Source organism: Ceratotherium simum, chromosome 15, assembly GCF_057802395.1.
Source record: "Ceratotherium simum simum isolate JZ-2026a chromosome 15, ASM5780239v1, whole genome shotgun sequence".
NCBI classification, from domain to species: domain Eukaryota; kingdom Metazoa; phylum Chordata; class Mammalia; order Perissodactyla; family Rhinocerotidae; genus Ceratotherium; species Ceratotherium simum.
The window spans coordinates 21,345,592-21,368,620 of NC_141914.1; the positions used below are offsets into that span (position 1 = coordinate 21,345,592).

General features: G+C 40.1%; 1 protein-coding gene across 4 annotated transcripts in view; it reads left to right on the forward strand.

Annotated features, from left to right (window-relative positions):
• Nucleotides 1-23,029, forward strand: part of CFAP91 (cilia and flagella associated protein 91) — a 66,910-nt gene that overhangs the window by 37,057 nt on the left and 6,824 nt on the right. For 3 of the 4 annotated variants that reach the window (XM_014792219.2, XM_087439657.1, XM_087439658.1), the window contains exons 9-17: nucleotides 2,988-3,170; nucleotides 4,135-4,277; nucleotides 6,325-6,441; nucleotides 7,918-7,989; nucleotides 9,191-9,337; nucleotides 12,041-12,262; nucleotides 14,795-14,943; nucleotides 15,521-15,612; nucleotides 18,695-18,856. In XM_014792219.2, coding sequence (XP_014647705.1) covers nucleotides 2,988-3,170; nucleotides 4,135-4,277; nucleotides 6,325-6,441; nucleotides 7,918-7,989; nucleotides 9,191-9,337; nucleotides 12,041-12,262; nucleotides 14,795-14,943; nucleotides 15,521-15,612; nucleotides 18,695-18,855 — 1,286 coding nt within the window. In that variant the 3' untranslated portion in view covers nucleotide 18,856. Of the gene's footprint in view, nucleotides 1-2,987; nucleotides 3,171-4,134; nucleotides 4,278-6,324; nucleotides 6,442-7,917; nucleotides 7,990-9,190; nucleotides 9,338-12,040; nucleotides 12,263-14,794; nucleotides 14,944-15,520; nucleotides 15,613-18,656; nucleotides 18,857-23,029 lie in introns of those variants that run through there. The other variant, XM_087439659.1, reaches the window with a different exon arrangement.

Sequence of the window (23,029 nt, forward strand, 5' to 3'; positions counted from 1 at the left end):
TTTGGCGGCCCGGGGTTTGCAGGCCTGGATCCTAGGCACAGACCTACACACTGCTTATCAAGCCATGCTGTGGCAGCGTCCCATATAAAGCAGAGGAAGATGGGCATGGATGTTAGCCCAGGGCAAGTTTTTCTCAGTAAAAAAGAGGAGGATTGGCAACAGATGTTAACTCAGGGCTAATCTTCCTCAAAAAAAAAAAAAAAAGTAGAAGAATGGAGGAAATTCCTCACTAAGAAAATCAAGTCATGATGTTCTAACAGGTAACTGAGTTATTGACATTATGGGGTGTGTGTGTGTGTAGGTTTTGGGCTCCTCATGTTCACGGGCTGAGGCCCTGGATAGTGAGCCCTGTTTCTCAACCTTTTTTTCATTATTGCCTCCTAAAAGAGACATTCAGACGTCTTTTTTCCCACTCGCCCACTCCCATGAAATTTTAATACCACAGATATACTGTGTATCTGTTTAGGTACTGTAAGTGTATCTGTACTGTATACAATGAGAGGATCCAGTGGAGGATTACGAATGACTAAATAAAAATTTAAATTAAAAAATTTTTAACTTAGTAACATTTAAACTTTGTAGCTGTATTTGCTGAGTAACTTTTAATATACAGTAGTCCCTGTTTATCCGTGGGAGATATGTTCCAAGACCCCCAGTGGGTGCCTGAAACCACGGATAGTACTGAACCCTATATATACTACATTTTTTCATATAGGGACATACCTAGCATAAAATTTAATTTATAAATTAGGCACAATAAGAGATTAACAACAATAATGAATAATAGAATAATTCATTATTCTATTTGAATAATAGAATAATTATATAATAGAATAATAATTGAATAATTATAACAATAAACTGTAATAAAAGTTACTGTAGATCTTAGCAACCTCAGTGTATGATTTTTTTCTTTCTTTATTAAGTCAAGAACTTTCATCTTTTCACTTAAAGGAAGCACTTTACGGCTTCTCTTTGACATATCCAAATTGCCAGCATCACTACTCGTGCGCTTTGGGGCCGTTATTAAGTAAAATAAGGGTTACTTGAACACAAGCAGCGTGATACCACAGCAGTCGATCTGATAACACAGAGGGCCAGTAAGTGACTAACGAGCAGGTAGCAGATATACACTGTGGATGTGCTAGACAAAGGCATGATTCACGTCCCGGGTGAGAAGGAGCAGGACAGCCAAAATTTCATCATGCTACTCAGGACAGCACACAATTTAAAACTTATAAATTGTTTATTTCTGGAATTTTCCATTTAATATTTTCGGACCACAGTTGACTGCAAGTAACTGGAACCACAGAAAGCGAAATCACAGATAAGGAGGGACTACTGTAATTTATTTGCTTATAAAAATTATTGGGTATTGATTATATATGCAGATTAATGATTTACATACATAGTAGCAATGTAATCACATTTTAAAAAAATCATTCAAAATTATTTTTCTAGCAAAAGTAAAACAATTATAAAAATTAAATTAACTCCTGAAAAGTTATTTTTAGTGAACTTAACTTTTAAGTTTTTCTTGATGTGAGAAAATAACTTTTAACTAGCTGCTAAGAATGCATTTAGATATCGTCAACCTTTTCTCTTTTCAATACTTGACATAACTAATGATGGGTTGACTTTTTTTTTTTTTTACTCCTCCTGTCCCTCCCTTCTGCCCTCTGGGATCACCTCCCAAATAAACTACCTGCACGCATGCCAATGTTTCAGGCTCTGCCTTTGGGGGAACCCAGGCTAAGACACAACTCACATGTCACTTCCTCAGGGAGGCCTTCAAGGACCCCTCAGATAAGTCAGGGCCCTGTTATCTGTTCTCACTGTTATATGCCCCTGAACTTTTTGTGTGTGTGAGAAAATAACTTTTAACTTAGCTAGCTGCTAGTTATGCATTTAGATATTGTCAACATTTTTTTCTTTTCAGTACTTGACATAACTAATGATGGGTTGACTAACTTTTGTAGATAAATAATAAAATGTGAACTGTTTTTATTTAATTCTAAAACCCCAGGTCACACACAAAAGCACTGAGGATCAAAACAGAGACAACATCCATAAAGGAGTAGAGGCCCCACCGCCACCTCTTGCAATATGACTTCACAGTCTCACGATGTGATGTTGTACCCATTGAGAGTGCAGGATGTGGAGCCTTCAAAAGGGGATGAGTCTGTGATAGGAATGAAAAAGGAGCAGGCGGGGGTAGTACGCATGACTCCTTAGATGAGTAGACTCCTAATAGGCACAGCTGGGCCTTTTCCCTCTGACTGCCAAACAATTCTGAAAGCTACTAGCTAGGATCGATTCTGATTTATTCTGGTGTTAGCCAAGCTGGATAGATATTACTGAAGAACCCGTAGTCTTCCCTCTTTTTTTTTCTGTTTTTTTAGAGTTCATTCATTTCTTCTTCTTGTATATATATTTTTTCCTATAATTTATTTTTTTAAGTGAGGTATCATTGGTTATAACATTATGTATGTTTCAGGTGTACATCATTATATTTTGACTTCTGTGTAGACTACATCATGTTCACCACCAGAAGTCTAGTTGCCATCTATCACCATATACATGTGCCCCTTTGCCTTTCTTCCCTCCCTTGTAATTATTCTCCTGGAGAGAATAATTCCCCTAGTCTCCATTGAACATATATTTTTCAGTTACTTTGAGTTTCTTTCATTCATTTAACAAACTTTTATTGAATACCTCTTCTTGGCCCAGAGCTTGGAATACAGTTATAAAAGATTTTTGATGAGTACCAATTGAGGGCACTAGCTGATTCAGCTTGTCACTCCCACTGTGCAGATGACAGAGCTCTGTTTTCAGTGTTACATTCTGGCTGCAGTGAGTGGTCATCGTGAAATTCATTCGGTTCAGTATCTTCCCTGTGAATAAAACTAGACCTGGTTTACTCTTCTGCATTTGGATTGTTCAGAACAATATTCTGGAGATAGTCATGGAGGTATGTTTTGTTTTAGCAATCAGAAAACTTGTGGGAAAGGGGAAGAATATAGAAGGGAAGTTGGAGAGAAGAAACATCATCAAGGATTATTCTGATTATGCATCACAGGTCTATGGACCTCTATCGCGCCTTGGTCGTTTCCCAGACAACAGCTCAGAGGACTTTGTAGTAAAAAACCACTATCTCAACACCTATGAAGGTAAGCAATTTACATAATTACAAGTCCAGAATAAGAGGGTTATCTTAGAAATATAAATTAGATATGTAAAATATAGCAATTTAGATTAAAAGCTAAACAATAAATAAGAATATTTGTAAGAAATTAATATTTTTAATACATTTAAATTAATTAATTGTATTAAGTTGTAGTTGTAAAACAATTAATACATTTAATATTATTAATAATATGAGTTCAAACAAGCTAACAAAAACTACTAAGACTCAAATATATATGGATACAACAATTTATCAAGAAGTAAACTCAATTAGCTACTAAGCATTTAAACATGTTTAATGTCACTAATAATCAAAGTGATGCAAAAACGAAATAGAAAAAGCTTTTATACCAGGTTTATGAAGCAAACAAGAAATATATAGTGAAATAAGCCCTTTAGGAAGAAATGCCAGAAGACTAGTGGGCAACGGGATGGATAAGCAGGGGATAAATTCATGGGCAGGGCTGTACCTGTTATAAAGTCCAAGAGGCTTAATTTAAATTGTTGAAATTTCAGTTGACAAGTTGAAGCATCACATGGCCAAGACCATGAGTTGATGGTCACACTGTTGACCTTGTAGCTCTAGCCAACCATCTCCAGAGCAGAATATGATAAATTGGTGTACATTCACTTTAGAACGGTGGTGCCATCTGTCATATGATAATTAATTTTCTGTTGGTTATTTTTGTGGAATTTGTTACTTTTGTTGTAGGGCACTGTTTTCATTTTAGAATGCATTTCTCATTTTATAGTCTAAGTCACTGAGAACATGAGTTAATTATACAGAAATTTACCTTACATTTTGGGGACAATTCAATTATATGAGATACACCTTATCAATAATTCTAAATGAAACCACTTGGCAAACAGCCACTGAAATTAACAATATGCTTCTAAAATGGTAAATTTAAGCACCAGACACTAAAAACATGTACTTGCTTCCCACAGGATTAGTCGAGCTTGAGTCGTGTCTCCCAGATTTTGTGACACAACCCCGAATCAGACCTCCAAAACCAAAAGTCACTACCACCAAAGCTGGTTTTCTGAAGAGGGCAGCAAGGATGGACCATGAGTTGGCAGAGGTTCATAAGGTATAATCCTTATCTGGAAGACAAGATGCTTCTAGTGGGACTTTTGCAGAGAAATACTTCACTCCAAAAATTGCACTTTGTCTTGGGCAGCAATGTCCCATAGTTCTCAACACACAACCCTACATTCTTTCTCCCCTCTAGACTCTTCTCTTCTGGAGGTTGCCTGTGCTGTGCTGAACCAATGTGTTTTTTTCTCTCGTTTCAAATGTAGGAAAACCTTTTGGAGGTTATTCTTCCCATTTGCAGGAGTCATGTTACTTTCTAAAAGTGGTTTTGACTTTGGATCTACATAATAAAATTTGATGCTACGTTGAGGAGTAGCAAGTTTCATTTTTTTTTTTTTTTTTTTTGAAGATTTTATTTTTTCCCCCCAAAGCCCCAGTGGATAGTTGTATGTCGTAGCTGCACATCCTTCTAGTTGCTGCATGTGGGACTCGGCCTCAGGATGAACGGAGAAGTGGTGCCTCGATGCGCACCCGGGATCTGAACCCGGGCCACCAGCATCGCAGCGCGCGCACTTAACCACCAAGCCACAGGGCCGGCCCGCAAGTTTCTAATGTTAGGGATTACTATTGGTTTTAATAGTGTAATAGGCCTCATTTTCTTCCTTTTAGATTTGTTACCAGGGCATCATGAAGAAAGAGAGTCACGTTCAACTCCTTTCTCATCTAGTTTAAAATTCAACTAGATGAGAAAGTTTGATGATCATCCCCACGAACCAACTACACAGCATCCACCAGCTGGACTTTCTCTATTGTTAACTGGACTGTAGGTGTAGAAACTTGGATACTTGAGAATTCCTGGTTATTAATGGTGGTGCTCAATCTTTAGTGTGCATCAGAATCACATGGAGGGCTTGTTAAAACACATGTTGCTGGGCCCCACTCCCAGTTTCTGATTCAGTAGGTCTGGGGTGGGGCTGGAGTATTTGTATTTTTTACAGGTTTCCAGGTGATGCTGATGCTGCAGGAGCCACACTTTGAGACTCACTGGTTTGTGACATACTCTCACCACTGGTCCATGCATGTTTGTCTGTTCAGTTAGTGTTAGTATTAGAATAAGAATCCATGGGATTCCATACTCAAGATAAAAATTAGGACTTTGACAATAATTTACGTATGTCTATGTGGTTCTTGCCCACCTCATCCCCCTGTCTCCCTTTACCCATTCTGAACCCCATATTCATCATTCTCTTGCTTTCTGTAAGATTTTTTTTTTCAGATACTCTTTATTAGGATATGGAAGTTCCCTTCTATTCCTAATTTACTGAAGCTTTTAATTGTATGTTTATGTTGAATTTTATCAAATGTTTTGTGTGCATCTATTGAGGTAATTACATATTTTTTCTTTTTAAAATTATTATTATAGTAAGGAACATTTATAATTTTTTACAAATATTAATCTATCCTTGCATATGTGGCATGAACCTAACTTGGTCAAGGTGTGTTATCTTATTTTTAATACAGTCATGCATTGCTTAACATCGGGGATAGGTTCTGAGAAATGCATCATTAGGCAATTTTGTCATTGTGCGAACATCATAGGGTGTACTTACACAAATCTAGATGGTATAGCCTACTACACACCTACACTATGTGGTACTAATCTTATGGGACCACTGTTGTATATGCAGTCCATTGTTGACCAAAATGTCATTATGCAGTGCATGACAGTATGTTGTTGGATTTGATTTGCTATAATGTTGTTCAGAATTTTTAGCTCATGTGAAAGAATAGGAGTTGGGGGTTTTGCTTGCAGACACACATGACAGAACCTTTTAAAAACTTTTAATTTTAAAATCCCCCAAATCTTTGATTTAAATGGATCTGCCTAGAATATGTGCTATGTGTATTCAGTGGTTAACTTATCCTTAGGAATATCATAGCATCCCTTAAGACATACAAACACCCCGGCTTGGACTTTGTCCAACTGTCCTAGCACAGCCATAGAGAAGATTATTTCTGGTTGATATTCAGATCTGTGGCCTAGATCTGGTAGTGGAAGAAAATACAAAGGTAAGATATGACACTTGTTGGTGTTATTGCAGGCACTGTTGGATAAGAAGAATAAGGCTCTTGAACCAAAGAAACCTCTGCGCTTTCTTCAAAGAAAGCCAATTCCTCAACCTCGGCTTCCAACTCCAACCTTGGAAATGAGTTCCAATGTAAGCTTGAAACTTTTTTATTTGAAATATTAAATTCAGTATTACTGTCCGTTTATTCTTAGGATAGTTTGGGTTAAAAACAAACCTAATTTAATGGTGTTAATCTCCCAAGATCTGACTTATGGTGCTTTTATTTTTATGTTTCAAACACACAGACAAAAACAAGCAAAATGAAATGAAATCAAATCAAATCTAAACCCAATCCTTTTCAAGAATAAAAACACAAAGAATAAAAAATCTTCCCAAGAAAAATAGATATCAGAAGGTAATCCTCATGTATGTCAAACAAAAAAAGCAGATCAAATGATGCTCAGTTGTCATCGCTATCTTCCCACACGGGGAGGTGGCTGATAACAGCTGGAGGCAGAGAGGAACAAAATGCCAGAGGTGGCAGGCCAGCTTCTGAGGTAGGACAGGCTCCAAGAGTTCGCCCCGACCAGGGCCATACTTCACCCTCGTGGATCCCCAAACTCAGCTTGGGCAAGGTACCAGAGCTGGTTAAGGTTTAGACTGACGAGGACTAAACAAACCCACTAGAAACTGCTAGAGGTGCCACAATGCAAATTTATTACTCTATGGAGAGAAATAGAACCGTGTGATGGATCAGGATGTTCCTCTTGACAGGTCAGCCCTATCTCCCAGGATCGGGCTGTTCTCACAAGAAGCCAAATTGTATTCAGAAGGTTGTTGTGCTTTGTCAGAGGGAGGGGAGTGACGGGGGATCTCACTAGCGTCCCTGATGGGTCACCTCTGTGGAGGGACTGGGATGCTCCCACTGACTGGCCGGGACGTGCTTCTGGACAGCGTCCCCTTTTCTACACTTCGTGCCGACCACCAGCTGTGGTTAACCTGTTGTCTTTCACATGTGTTAGTGCCCTTGATTCGACTGTTGCTTTCTTTTGCATCCAGAGGCATCTTAGTTAGATTTGCAGGCTCTGCTCTTTCTGCTTTTGAAACATAGTTATTTAAGGTAATTTTTGCAGATGGCTAATCTTGTCCGTTATATTCTGATTTTCCCAGTTTAACTAAATTCTTGTGAGAAGCACCTCACTCTAGACTGTGACAGAGACTAGCTGTATTCTTTGTCTACTCATGATCAAACGTGAGGAAACTATTGCAAAAGGGATATTATAAGCAATGCTTGCTGCTTCAAGGAGTATTTTGCTGGAAAGGAGTCTAGGAAAATGAAAATGGCTTAATTTGTAGGGATAGCATGACAGTGGGTGAATTTTTGCTCTTGATATGATTTGCTAATGATATCTTATTTATGATGAAAAATAATAATGAATTATAACAATACAGTAAGTAACATTTAAAGTACTTTATGTTCAGTGAGGGTGGGGACCATGTTTTATTTCTCTTTAAATCCTTCTGGCGTCTAGCACAGTCTCTTTTGCTTGATGTAAGTCTTCAAAAAACATTTGATGTAGACTGCTGCCGTTCTCAAGCTGCTTGGTTCTCCCTTTCTTCTTTTAGGAAGAAGAAGATATAGAAATGGCTGTAATCTACCTTCAGAAGTTACTCCGGGGCAGAGTTGTTCAGAACGTGGTGGGTAGGGTCCAACCACTGGCCCTGTGCTTCTCCTTGAGGATAGATTTCTAGAATGCACATGTGCTTGGTTCCTTGGAGTGAATTCCCTCTTGCACTTTGCTGTCCTACGGCACTACACTCTTGAGTTACCTACCCATTCCCTTCTACTGCCATGGTTTGTCCAGGCGGGTGGCAGGATGTCAAGGAGAGAAAGGACCTGGCAGCTCTTTGCCGTGGTTGTAACCAAGGCAGTGTGAAACTAATGTCTTCCTTGGGATTGCTAAATCCACCAATTTTCTTACCTGAATTTTGACTATTAAAGCATCACAAACCAAGTGGATTCCCTAATTTTCCATAAAGTCATAATATAATTATTTGAGTTTGCTTATAGCTAGCAATACCTGAATAATAAATGAAATAGCTAAATAATAATAACTACAGTTTTGAACCCCTTTTATATTTTCACATTATATATTCTTTGCTTTACATAAATCATCTCATTTTTTTTTTCTATCAATTACTCCATTTTACAAGCAAGTAATGTAAGTCTGAGAGAGATTATGTTAATTGCCAGCAAATTCAACTCTGGTCTCCTGACTATAAAGCCTTAACTGGATTATTTGTGCTGCTAGAACAAGCACGCTTCAATTTAAAAATGGACTGATATAAAGCCTCAGCTAAAAAGTTTTTTCTCCCAGACAGCTATAACTCTTAAGAGACTCAGTTATGATGAGTAAGTCTGGAGCATCTTGTGCTCAGCATTATTCTTTACTCTCTGCTCAGTTTTCTCCAGGAGAAATACCACAGTTAAGTTCAGACAGCAGATTATGTGTTACAAACCAGGGGCAGATCTCTTAGAAAAGAAAATATTGGCCATGAAAAATACCATCCCCAAGCTTCTTAGGGAAGGAGCACAGGAAATGAGGGGAAAGTTCTAGTTTCTTAATATGACCCTATAGTTTTCACCTGGTCTTTGAGAGGCATTTTTTTAAGAAATTGAGTAAACAACTACCTGATAACTAAGCTCCTTCTCTGCCTGAGCAGCTGAAGGTGTAGAAAAGAGGGCTGGACTCCAGCTCTGTGGAACACTCATGCTCTGTGGTCCCAATAGGCAGAACAGAACCCACTGTTCACAAGTGCCCCACAAGTCGCTGTGTGCGAGTCCTCGCTCCTGGCACAAGGGATGCTAATTCGCAAGTCTCTCTGTGATTTCGTACAGATGTTCGAAGGGAAAGAAAAGCGACTGGAGTTGATCCAGGAGCTACGCACGAGCCATGCGCTACAGGAAGATGACAGGCTGGTGACGAAGGCGGAGAAGCAAGTGACCCTGGCCCTACAGCGGCAGAGGAACTTGCGTGAGCACAAGGTCCTTTCCTGTTCTTGCTTGTTACTTTCTTGTTACATTTTCTCCCTCGATGTTTATTACTGTATATGCAACATTATAACAATAAATGAAGTGATGAAAAGGAAGCATCCCCCACAATCCCATCACTCTGTCCCCATCAGCGTTTTCACACAATGCTTCCGCAGCCCATAATTTGAATGTGGTGTGCCCTTGCTGATTTGAATATGGCCTTTCTTTCTTTGCAAAAGAAAGAAAGAAAAGAAAAGAAACCCCACATTTTAGAAGGTTTTCCTTCCAATTTTTCTTAAGTATTTGGTGACTCAACTATATTTCAGTGGGAGCTTAGCAGAATGAATAAGTAATAAAAGCCATAAGAAAAATAGTGAGAAATGGGATTTATTTTAAAACATCAGCACTTATTTGTAAGTTTTGGAGTTGTACATAGCATGCTGGTTAAACTGCATACTCAATATGTTAATATCTCATGATATTCTGTGACTTTTATCATGACCTCTAAGCTCTGTGTCATCTGACAATGGCTGGTAATTGCAGGTCTAACCCAACAACTGTAAATGTTTTTACTTATCTGGCGTCTGTCTATATATATACAGTTTTTAATGTTGTTGACTTCATTGTAGATACACTCTTACACTCTCTCCCCCTTATCTGTAAATTAATGTGAAAAAGAATCAGTTTGCACAGAGTGTAGTGTTTTAAGAAAGTAAACTTACAGCTGAGTTAATATGACTCACCTTTGGTAACACAAATAACTCTCATGCTGTGTGGAATTGGGCACAAATGGTAAGCAGCTTGGAAATGAGCACAAGTTATTCCTCTTACATGACTGCAGGACTATGGATGGTCGCTGAGTTTTGGGGAGCTTGTATGGGGGAGGGAGGAAGAAAGCCACAGGCTGTGAGACCCAACAGAGAGACCAGAGAAAGAAGAGAATGTGGACACTGGAGTCGCTGAATTCTGGAGGTCCGAGAGTCCTGGAAATGATGAAGATGGGGCTGCACTGCTGTTCAGAGAGGGAACAGAATACCCTGGAAGCACCAGGTCCCAGGTCCTGGATGGAAAAGTGCCCCCTCTGCCCTTTAAGGTTTCTGATTATAAACTTTAGCAGATGCAGCTAAGACAATCCAGGCTTTTCAACTCATCTATCTATCCCATTTAGTGGATAAATACTTGACTGATATTGTGTCAACTAAGAGCTAAGGGAGGAGTTAATGAGAAGAGCTGTCGCTTAGCCAGGGACTCACCCTACTTCCCTTCAGCTGTGCCTCGATACACCAATGAGATGCAGGGGTCTGAGGGAGTGGGTGCCTCATGTATCCCTACAGCAATGCTGATCCTCTCCTTTTCTCCTTCTCTTATACTTCTGTGGAAAGCAGCCCAGAAAATGCACAGTTCCCAATTATGTAATACATTACATGATATGATCACAGCAGAATCACCTTCTTAAATATTTTTACTTAATGTTCAAATTAGATTGTACTACCTGAGCATACCCAAATTTCTTGCTGAGAGAGAAGGCTAGACATGAACAGGTAGCCATCTTGGGACTTTAAAGGTTGCTTTTGCCCCCCAAGTGAGGGAGCTTGTGATCCCTGGAGACAGGAAAAAGTGTGTTTGTGATCTCTGGGCTGAATGGCCACAGTTTCTAAATGTAAGGTGCATCTTAGTCTCGCCCTTTCTTTCCACCTCTCCTTATTATATAGGTAAAGCTGAACTTTGTGTTTAGAAAGTATGTGTGGGCGGGGAGGTGAGTAAGGATGAGGATGAGGGCGTTGGGGCTAACAACCACACTTGAATGACGGTCTCACCCAGTAGCTACACCACCTTTGTGACCTGTAGGGGTTTCCTGCCTTCAGATACAAACCAGAGGGGAACTGAGCACAGAGGGAGAAGTGTCAGTGTTACAGAAGCATATGGCTGGGAGAAGAGCTCTTTTCCCTTATACCTGAGGATAGAAGAGGGAAGAGGAGGAAGTTGCAAAGGATACAATCTTCTTAAACACTTTTATTCTCCATGTGTCAAAGCCAGGACAGAGGGATCCATAAATAGATACTGTGGCTTATTCCTGGCCAGGAACTCAGGCCTCTACTTTACCTCAATAATTACACAGACGTGGAGGCTTTTTCCTGCTCTGTTTCAAAGATAGTTCTTAATGACTTTGAAGTTATTTAAAAGAACAAAAAGTTACCACAGTTTTCTACTTTCATGTTAATCAAGAGCTTACAATTCCCCAAACTTGTGTTAAAGGACCAAGCATTAAAATATTAAAAGGTATCATGAGTGAATTTCTAGGAGATTCTATTTTATTGAACTCCAACATCATCTTTTGATAAAAACTTTGACATTTCCCTTCACGTCTGAGAAGACACAAGCATTTTACCTTCTGGATATAATCAAAAGAAAAAAAAAACATTCTGTGTGGATGCTAACAGAAATGTTTTGCTAAAGCCTCTTCATAATTAAAGGACTATAATCCATCAGTGACTGATGAAGCAATCTACTTTCTCATGTGTAAGTTTGTGTCATAAGCTTTCCTAGTAAGAACCTTGGGCTGGGGCCAGTCTAGAGATAATGTTCCTAGTGAAAACTAAGTACATTCTGAAAGTAAAGTGACTGTCAAGAGTTCTGGGTACTCCAGCATCCCTCTTTATAAATCACCGTTCTTAGTGGAATTAGTATCCTTAAAATCGTATTGTTATTTTTAAGGTGTCACTGGTGGAAAACCATTTGGCTGGACTGGAAGGAAGGGTGCTGGCCGACATGTTTGACTTTCTGTCCAAAGAGCTGGTGAGACTGCAGGAAGAGAGGAGGGTCCACGCCTTTGCCATGCTGGCCGAGCGGCAGCGGAGGATGCGAGAAGCCGAAGAGAGTGGTCGGCGCCAGGTGGAACAAAGGCGCCTGCGGGAGGAGGACCAGATATTTAAGGAGGCAAGTGGGGGCGGCTGGATGTCTGGAAGCTGCTTGTAAGGAGCGGAGTCAAACCAAGGGAAACTCATGATATAAAATGGCATTTGTTTTTGTTTTTCATTGTATTCAACAAGTATGTATTGGCTTCCTACTATATTGGGTATATATATTGGGTATACATATATATTGGGTATATATATACTATATATAATATACTATATTGGGCATATATATATATTGGGTTCAGGCACTGGGCAGAGGCATTGTGGGATACTTTGGAGGGGAAAAGCCAGACTGGGTCCCTTCTCTCCTGGAGCTTAAATACTATATAATGTGCAAATAAGTGTAGAATTAGAAAATGTAATAAGTTTCATGAAGGAGACAAATGGGGTCCAGTGACACATTTTAAACAGGTTACTCTGCTTGCTGTGAGGAGAATAGGTTGGAGGGAGCACAGAGTGGAAATGAGGAGACCAGCAAGGAGGCTGTTGAAGTAGTATAGGCCAGAGTGAGAAACAGGGAGAGGTCAAGTATGACATCCAGTTTCCGGCTTAAGCAACTGGGAAGATGATGCTACTATTTCCTGAGATGGGAAAGCTGAGCGTGGGATAGGTTTAGGGGCAGGGGTGGAAGCAGGAATTTAATTTATATTATATTGGAGACATCTCAGTAGAGGTGCCATTTCAGCAGATGGATATATAAGATGGAATTTAGAAGAGAGGTTTTGTCTAAAGATATAAACTTGGGAGTTAGAGTACCAGGTTCGTAAATTATAATTCTGACCAAGACACAATGGATGTGAAATTCCAAAATGACCTGATGCAAATTGAGAGGAGAGTCAAGGAACCAGTAATGTCTCAAAGCGCCCTCACCAGCATCAAGAAGATAAAAGCTCAAGTGTTAAAATTGGAGGGGATCTGTGCTGGTGCTGTGACTAATACTCCCCCTAAAAACACACCCAGAGGTTGGGGAGGTACTTCCCGTTCCTGTAGTCTTTAGAGAGCTTGATATGAATTTTCTCAGTGAGTCTGACCCCCTAGGAATGGAAAGAAGGGGAGCTGGGCTCTCTGGCTGCTTTGGAAGTGGGCACTGAAGAGGCTGCATGGGCATACCCAGAATATGTCAGGGCAGAGCCTGTGTGAGAGTTTCCCTTGAACCAGATGTGGGTCACATGGGAAAGAGAGAAAGAGCCAACCTGGAACTTAAAAACATTCCTGTCCATGAGGCTGTCTGAGTTGTATATGTGGATACCTTTGAGCTCATCAGATAAAATAAAATACAATGTCAATTTGGAGTCTTCTTATTTGATCTGAGATTTTAAGGATTTACCCGATTCCCGTGGATTTAGGATTGATCCATGAATAGTATTTGGTTTTTTAAATAAAAAAATGTTTTGTTAAAAACTAAATAGAGTGCCTTCTGTCTATACAGCTTAAGAAGTTTTGTGTTATATATTGTCAAGTTCAGCTTTTTAACTGGAGTGGCAGATCATTTACAATGGTAACAGCCTGTAATAATAATTCATATACTAGCTTCCTGTCGTCCTAACACATTTTGCTTCAAAAAGAGTTACTGAGTAGAAATGATTAGCAAACCAGAACTTACTATCCCCTGCCTAATATCACGAAGGAAAACCCAGCTGGGGTGGGAAGAACCAACAGGGGTGAGAATGCAAAGGAAAGGGACAGAGGAGCCACTGTGCTCAAAAACATGGAAAGGAGGAGCGGTAAAGGCCTTCTTGGAAGAGATATTCTAAGTGGGAATGACCAGGACATGTCAGCCATGTCCAGGAAAGGCAAGGAAGTGTTGGGATGACCCTTCCAGCCTGATTACAGATCATTTCTGTAAAGAATGTAGCTATCTATGGACCCCAGATTCAAATACCATCCATCATTTAAATTCCCCATCTCGCTTCATACGACCCTCTTAAAGATGAACATGCTTGCACATAAATATACCAAAACACAGAAATATATACATTAAGTAAATTTCCAGAAAAATAACATATGGATATTGAGAAACATAGGTACAGAAGGTCATAAAATCATATTTAAACACACAAACTTTTGCCTGCACATATACAAAGATGTATTCACAAATATAATCCAGTGTACATAATATTAAAAATACATGGAGAAACACACATATAGCCGCCTATGTTTCCTTGTTCACTCATATGCACACAAGCACAAATGTGTCCAGAAACTTACACATTTATAAAGGTACATGTAAACACACAAGTACTTTATATTGCTAGAGGGTCATTGACTCTGAAGCCCATGATCTTTCTTCAGTGTTGTATTGCCCACCCCCGAGTAAGACCCATAATCTAAAATGGGCTAGATGGGTGGGGGCTACCCAGAATGGGCAGGTAGGTGGGTTACAAATAGACTGACTAGATAATGAAGAAGAGGAATGATCAGTGAGGGGACTGTTGACTTAATGGACAAAGTAGAAGTGCTCAAAAAAAGTCCACCCATGTTTGTGCATTTGTCTTGTCTTGTTTACCAGCATTCCTGTTCTCAGTAACTGGGATATTTTTGGTTTTCACAGGTGATTAAAGTTCACCAAAGTACTGTAACTTCCTACCTGGAAGACATAATACTGAATACTGAAGAGAATACTGCAGAAGAACAAGCCAGGGCAGAAATTGAGAAGATGGCTGAGGAAATCAATGACATTGCTTATGAAATGGAAAGCCGGTGTGTACCAAGAGAACAGGTGGTAGAATGGACAGCCCATTTGCTGTTACTCATGTGTATTTTTTCAAGAGCTTAAGATTTCACCACCAAGGAGAAACAAATATATAACTCACGCTTCAGTGTCCGTTGTTTTATTAGCATAACTCTTTAGAAGGCAACATGCCTATACTTTAGTGTGGTAGGAGCACTGGGAATAGACTGTTCGGTAATCCTCTGCAATCTGGATCACCTTCATATTACTTACTGTTAGAACAGCAGGAAAGCAATGTAGATAAGGATGTGCAACATTACTCGGACTTCACCCCAAGATTTTTGGCTTCCATGTATAAATAAGCTGTATGTCTCACATTCCCTTCCTGGCAGGCCAGGTAAATGAAGGACAGGGTCAATTCTGAATTTTCTACAGAGTTAACCAAGCTCACCAGGAGGGTGATATTTCAGATCACTTAATCAAGGAAAAGGCGACGGTGGGATTTGAGCAGTGGAGCTCCTCACACAAGCAAGGAGGAGCTGAGTACAAATCGGCAGCTCAAGTAAGGCAACAAAGGAATAGTTTAATTTGTTTTTTATTTTTTAGTCGAACTCAGCTTCAGTCAGAGGAGATTGTTGCCGAGCTGGTTTATAGTTTCCTGATCCCACAGGTGCAAAAGGAGTTTGTCAAAGAAAAAGGTAAGCCAATGTAAATGCTTCATTTTATGATTTTTAAGAGACATAAATTATTTTCAATATCCCAGAGATTTAAACCTGAGTAGAGGTGTGGGGAGATTTCTGAAGGAGAAGCCCTGAGGTTTCTTATTTCAGAGATTGTCAGGTTCTCTTCAGGCTGATTCCAGAACATTCTCACCTCTAGTGCAGACGGGCTGCAGTGCTAATAAGTTGGACAGAGTACCCCAATCTAAACCTTCTTTAAGAGGAAGTTCCAAAGTTCCCAGAAGAGGTGTATATATATATATTTTTTTTTGTGAGGAAGATCAGCCCTGAGCTAACATTCATGCTAATCCTCCTCTTTTTGCTGAGGAAGACCGGCTCTGAGCTAACATCTATTGCCAATCCTCCTCCCTTTTTTTTTTCCCCCAAGCCCCAGTAGATAGTTGTATGTCATAGCTGCACATCCTTCTAGTTGCTGTATGTGGGACACGGCCTCAGCATGGCTGGAGAAGTGGTGCGTTGGTGCGCGCCTGGGATCCGAACCCGGGCTGCCAGTAGCGGAGCGCGCACCCAACCGCTAAGCCACGGGGCCAGCCCAAGAGGTGTATTTTTTTATTTGTTTTTTTTTTTAACATAAAACAAATGCTGAGAATATGTAGGATGTTCAGGCTGTAGCACCTCTCAGAGGGAGGCACGTGGAGGTGGGTGTGGAGAAACAGGGATGCCTGAGGGTCCGAGTCTCCTCGGCTGCTCCGGCTGTGCCACAAATAGCTCCTGTGTCTGCCTGGACTGTATCTAAGTCTGAATATCCTCGTTTATCATGTGTCAAAGTGGCATGGTTTTGAAGATTGATGCTTTGAGTCAATAGAGAAGGAAAGAAAAAATACATCAAAAAAAAAAAAGAATATTCTTCTAGAGCTCTTAGACTATTGGTGACAGACCTAATCCCAGAGGAAGGGGGGCAACCAGGAGAAGACTAATATTTAAGTGAAATAACAGCTCGGAAAGAGGTATGCAGGGGAATTCTGGAGGTTTAAGAGAAAAGAGTGTAATATTTCAGATCACTTAACCAGGGATAAAGGAATGGTGGAGTTCTAAGGCATTTGAAGAGAATGAAGAAATATCTTATTTTTCCATTACATGATTATACCGTAATTTTTAAACCAGTACCGTCTAGTAATAAGCATTTGGTTTGTTTCTGGTGTGTTTTCCTATAAATAGCAGTGCTTCAGTCAGTATATTTTACACATATCCTCATCATGCTTCTGAGAGTAAATTCTAGCAATGCAATGCTGGAAATAGGATATATACATTTTACATTTTGATAGGTGTTACTAAATTGTCCCCACAAAAAGATTGTTCTAATTCATTCTCCTGTCAACAGTATATAATAGTGCCTATACCAACAAAATTTAATTTTCAGATTAAATAAATATTTCTGTGTCACCTTATGTTATAAAAGGGATCTTGTGTTTTCTAGATCCCTCAGAAAACATGCAACTCTTATCTACTTCTTTCAGGTCTGAAGTGAGATCAGCCTGCTTCAGATAAATTCCACCTGAGAGAATTGAAGGACGGGGGGAAATAGTGTGTTTAATAGTTATTAGTTTGTGACCCCCTCCCCGAGCTTCTCTTAAGCTGGAGGGGGGACTTGAGCTGAAGGAATCCAGCAGGACTTGTCTGTGGGCAAGCTGGGTGAGTCCTTAGCCTCTTCCCTTTGTATTTGTACCAAATCAAGAAAGCCATATGGACAGGGAGCACGCACAAGGACCTTTAGTTTCTCTTTTCAAATAAGGGAACCATATGTATTACATATACTCTTTACCCAAAAATAGGCTAATGTTATATACAGACCATTTTGAGATATCTCATTTTTTAAAAAGCTCATGGATTGGAAGGACCTTGAGGAGACCTGTATATACATGTAAAATAACAGAAACTGCCAAATTTTAGGTGCATGTTGAGTTCCAGACAACGTACTAAGGGTTTTTAAAAGTACATTATTTCAATTTCTTACAATAGCTGTAGGTGTGTTCTCATTTTTCAGTTAAGGAAATTAGTGCTTAGAGATATTATACGACTTGCATGTTTGAACCATGGTCTGTCTGTGTGGCTCCAAAGCCCCCGTTCTTTCAGCCATACTACTGTGAAGTGCTATTGGCTGCCGTGTGATTTACCGTATGTGAACTGGCTGATACCTGAATAGCACAGAATCCGCAGTACCTCTTACTGTCTTTTACTAGCTGTATGACTTTGGGCAAATTACCTAATCTCTCTGTCTCAGTTTCTTCATTTGAAAATGGTGATACTAATAGTACTCTCTTGTAGGATTGTAGGGTGATTTAAATGAATGATCATATGCCAACTGCTTAAAACAGTACCTGGCACAAAGTAAGGACAAATGCTAACTGCTAACACCATTATCATCATCATCTTGATTACTCCTTTCCAAGGGAAATGGAATGCTTAACATACTAAGCCTTGATAGTAAATATTCTTAGAATATGGAGTTAGGACCACCTTCTAAAGCCATGAGCTCAGAAACTCATCATCAATCAACAAGTGCATTCCATATTAGGAACTGAAGCTCAAAGAGAAGTTTGAGATAAGGGCTTTACCTTTAAGTCATTTACAATCTAGGTAAAAAAGAAAATGTCACTCACATGAAGTGCTTCAGTGCTGAATGGGTTGGTACACACTCCGGTGTGGTGATGGTAAATGTGGGCTGACGCAGTCAGAGATGTCCTGGAGGAGCTGGGACGTGAGCTGGGCTTTGCAGAAAGGGTAGGATTTGGAGTGCTGGTGTCCCAGGCGAGGGAATTGGCTGAGGAGTGGGGTGGAGGCAAGCCTGGTGGGGAGGGGTATGATGGGACAGAAACAGAGAATGGGAACAGGGGAGCAGCGATAATCAGATTTGGGTTTGGTTACGTTTAGAAGGTGTCCTTCTAAAACAGAGAGCAGGTAATTTTTATTTAACCCAATCAGCCTTCAGCAAAGGAATATGTGGTTTGCAAAATTATCATTTCTATCACTCCTGCCTTGAAAACCTGTGGGAATGATTTCAGACTTTCAGAGTAAAAATTCCTCTGTGACTTTGGCACAGTGAGGAACGCACAGCGGAAGCATCTTCTTGCAGCCCATCAGATCATCCACAGGCACACGGAAGCCGTGGTCAGAAAGAATCTTGTTGAGCAGCAGCAAGATGAGGTCTCGGACACTGACGAGTTACTACAGGGAGAAACCCAAAATGAGAAAGACAGCTAAGGTGAGTTTGATTTTTCATCTGGAAGGAAGTAGAGGGAGGAGGAAAAGCAGCATCGTTCAGCTTCGTGCTATACTCTGACAGTCATAAAGCAAAAGATTGTCCATTGTCTAAGAAAAGGAAGTACTCCCATTTGAATTGGCACATTTCATCTAGGTTATGTAATCTGCTATTGAAATTATTAGAGAATAGAGTTGATATTACAGCATTTGGACTCTTGTGACCAGAAAACAGGACTCTAGATTATTTTTTATGGGTTCTTTTAGCATCTGACTATATTCCATCACAAAAAAAGCTGCAAAATGTGTCAGTGTTATAAAAAAAAGCTTGCTCTTATGGAGGTAGACAAGGTACTTCTGTCGCATTGTGCTAGTTGTAAGCATAGCACGAGGCACAGTCTGCCCAGTTGTGACCCAGATGCCTTCCACAGTGCCCACCAAGCATTGGTCTTAGGCTCAACCAAACATTCATACTCGTGACACTAACATAGGCCGTATTTGATTGATTTGAGTATCAGTCTGCTCAGAAAGAGATAAGACAGGAACCACAGCTTCCCGCAGGGCACCATCAGGAGTTTCTCTTCCTCTGGGAGCTCTTGCCATATCCACACAGAAGAACACGTAGCTATTTTCTTTAGCCCCCAGGTTACAAAGCTCAGGTGCAAGGAGAAGAGATTTGCATTGGGTCGGTGCAGGAGCTGCCCTGGGTTACCTGCCCCACGGGCTAGTATCTCTTGTAATAATTCCATAGGTGAAGTTTCCAGGCTTCCCCTAATGGATATGCCCAGTTACAAAAGTTGGCACACTCAGGAAAGCTCAAAGCTGCAGTTTCCTATTAGGTGTATCAATCAGGTAATTCATTTATAATTCTTCCTAGTGAGATGCTAGTTACCAATCAGGGGTCATTTTTACCTTAAGTACTGTTGCTTAGTAACATAGTTGGCACATACCACCTTATCAGATTACTAGGAGAACAGAGCTAGAGAGTCAATTGAAAGTAAAATCCTCATGAGAAGGGGAAAGGGAGTGAACCCGTTACCCATACCGTCTCCCTCAGCCCTCCCGTGGTGGAGGCACATTGTCCGCTATTTTGGTTGAAGGGTGTGCTGTCAGGTGGGGGAAGGCACAAAAGCTTAGGGGAAATGCGAGCCTGGCATTCAGAAGGTTTGGGTGTCGGTCAGCTCTGCCACTAACTGTATAATCTTATGCAAATAATTTCCCTTCCTTGAGGTTTGCCCATGCATATGTGACCAAGAGACCCTCTTCAGGGGAATCTATTGGGACCTTAAGTCTCAATCAAAGAGGATCGTGGAAGGAAGGTTGAGATGAGGGGGCAGTTAAGAAGGAAAGCAGAGAGAAAACTGATAAAGGGCTCTTAAATACCAAGCTGTGGCTGTAAATTACAGCAGAAAATCTTCTGTTTTTAATTAATAATGAAATAACCTCTGAAATCATTGAAGATATAAACCATGTATTTACATATAATGTTATATACTATCTGTATAATATAAATTCAAGGACCAAAGCATATTGTCTATCTTATTATTGTGATAAAAATCACCCTTAATGTTGGGGTAGTCATTTTTCTTATGTACAAATTTAATAAGATTAATAATTTGCATAATTTGAATTGAATTCATCTGCATTTACTTCTGTGTATAATATCTGTTCTGTGACATCCATGGTGATCTGTGAAATCAAGCCAGAGGACTGTTAAAATGATTTTCTCTTTTATATTTACTGAAAGTAAAATACATTTCATTAAAACCTATGTTAAGGGGCTGGCCCAATGGTGTAGTGGTTAAGTTCGCATGCTCCGCTTCAGCGGCCCAGGGTTCGTGAGTTCAGATCCTGGGTGCGGACCTACTCACCGCTCATCAAGCCATGCTGTGGCAGCATCCCACATACAAAAAATGGAGGAACACTGGCAAAGATGTTAGCTCAGAGCCAATCTTCCTCACCAAAAAAAAAAAAAAAACCCTATGTAAAGCGTATTGTAGTTATAAAACATAGTTTCAAAAAAAATCTAGTTGCCAGGCTAACTACAGACACTCAGCAAGGAAGATCAGCCAATAAATTAATAAAGTATCTTCTTAATACTTTATTAAATGGTTGGAACATGGTGCTAAGTTGCCCCTGTAGTATATATTACTCTCTCTTCCTTCTCTCGGAGGGAAAGGCAGATATGAGATTGTTTAATAATGCTTAGGGAAAGGGGCAGTAGGCATGGATCATTGATTAAAAAAATATTTTTAATCAGCTTGAAGACAATGGAGAGCTATCAAAATAGTGAAGAATTCCTGGGCAAAAATTCAGGAGAAGACAAATTCAGAGGGTTGGGTCTGGCATTTGTGGCCACTTTTTTTTCTGAAGGAATATGCAAATTCTAGAAAATGTAGCTGAAAGGCTGAGCAGTGCTTTCACCAGGTTTGCAAAACTAGGGGGAAAAAAAACTGGCCTCAAGGTTGAGGCCCTGGTAAACCTCCTCCATTTGGGTTGGGACTCCAAAGGCTATGCCCTAATAAGAGTTAATAGGAAGTAAACTGTCCCTCACATAGGCTACAGTTTAGCTTCTAATCATCTGAGTGATCCAGAAAAAATCTCAATCCCGGATTGAATTAAAGAGATCTTTGATTCCTATTGTCTCATGGAACTTGTCAGAAACAAAACTTAAATTCTCTTTGGAGAACGTTGACATCATCCTGGACCTCAGTTTATTTTCACAAACAGTTTTTCGTGTACAATTTCCAGAACACAATCAAAGCTATCCAGATACATAAGAAGACATGAACAAGCAGCAGCAGGAATCACAGACAATAGAAACAGACCTAACAGGATCTAAAACGTTAGCCTTATTAGACATAGATTTTATAATAGCCATGCTTGCTGCTGTGGACTTCTAGCCTCCAGACTTACAAGAAAATAAATTCTGTTGCTTAAGCCGCCTAGTCTGGTATTTGTTAGGGCAGCCTGATCTGCCTAAGCCAGATTTTGGTACCAGGAATGGAGTGCTGCTGTAACGAATACCTAAACATGTGGAAGTGGCTTTGGAACTAGATAATGGGTAGAGGCGGAAAGAGTTTTGAGGTGCAGGCTAGAAATATGAATGTTAAGAGCAATTCTGGTGAGGTCTCAGAAATGTGGAACGTGTTATTGGGAATTGGAAGAAAGGCAATCCCTGTTATCAAGTGGCAAAGAACTTGGCTGAACTTGTTCTAGTGTTTTATGGAAGATAAAACTTGTGAGCAATGAAATTAGATAATTAGCTGAGAAGATTTCTAAGCAAAGTATTGAAGGAGTGACTTGGTTCCTCCTGACTGCTTATAGTAAAATGTGAAAGGAGAGAGATGAATTGAAAAAGGAATTATTAAGCAAAAAAGAACAAGAACTTGAAGATTTGGAAAGTTCTCAGCCTATCTATATTTCAAAAAATGAGAAAGTATATTCTGAAAAGAACACTAAGAGTGTAGCTGAACAGCTATTTGATAAAGAGCTTATGGCATTATAAAAGTAGGAACACTGCCAATTTGAACTGAAGGGGATGGAGACAGTATGAAATGAAGGAAGGCTGTCAGACTTCTTGGATTTGACAGGATGAGAGCTGTTACGCTGTGACTGTGCACAGTTCTTCAAGAAGAGGAAAAAATAACCCTGAAGGCAATTCAGAGATTATTGAGGCCACTGCCTCAGTTTCAATAGGTCAGATGGCCTCTCCCCAGAACCTTAAGGATGGGTTGCCCATGGGACCCTACCCTGGCAGAGCTGCAGTGACAGGACCCCCACTGAGAGCTGTGGGTAATGGGGCACAGCAGAGCTGAGGGGGCAGGGCCACCCCACAGAGCCATGGGAGTACTGCTGCCATCCCAGTGGACCTGGAAGGCAGGACATTGAGCCAAAGAGGATTCATCTTAAGCTTTAAGATCCAATAGAATTTGTCTAGCTAGGTTTTGGAGTTGCTTAGGACACATTACCCCTTTCTTCCTTCTGACTTCTCCCTTTTGGAATAGGAATATCTATCCTGTGCCCATCCCATCATTGTATTTTTGAAGCACATAACTTGTCTGGTTCACAGCTGGAGAGGAATGTTGCCTCAGGATGAATCATACCTTGAGTCTCACACATATCTGATTTAGATGATGTTTAAGACTTTGGACTTTAAAATGGATGCTCAAGTGGG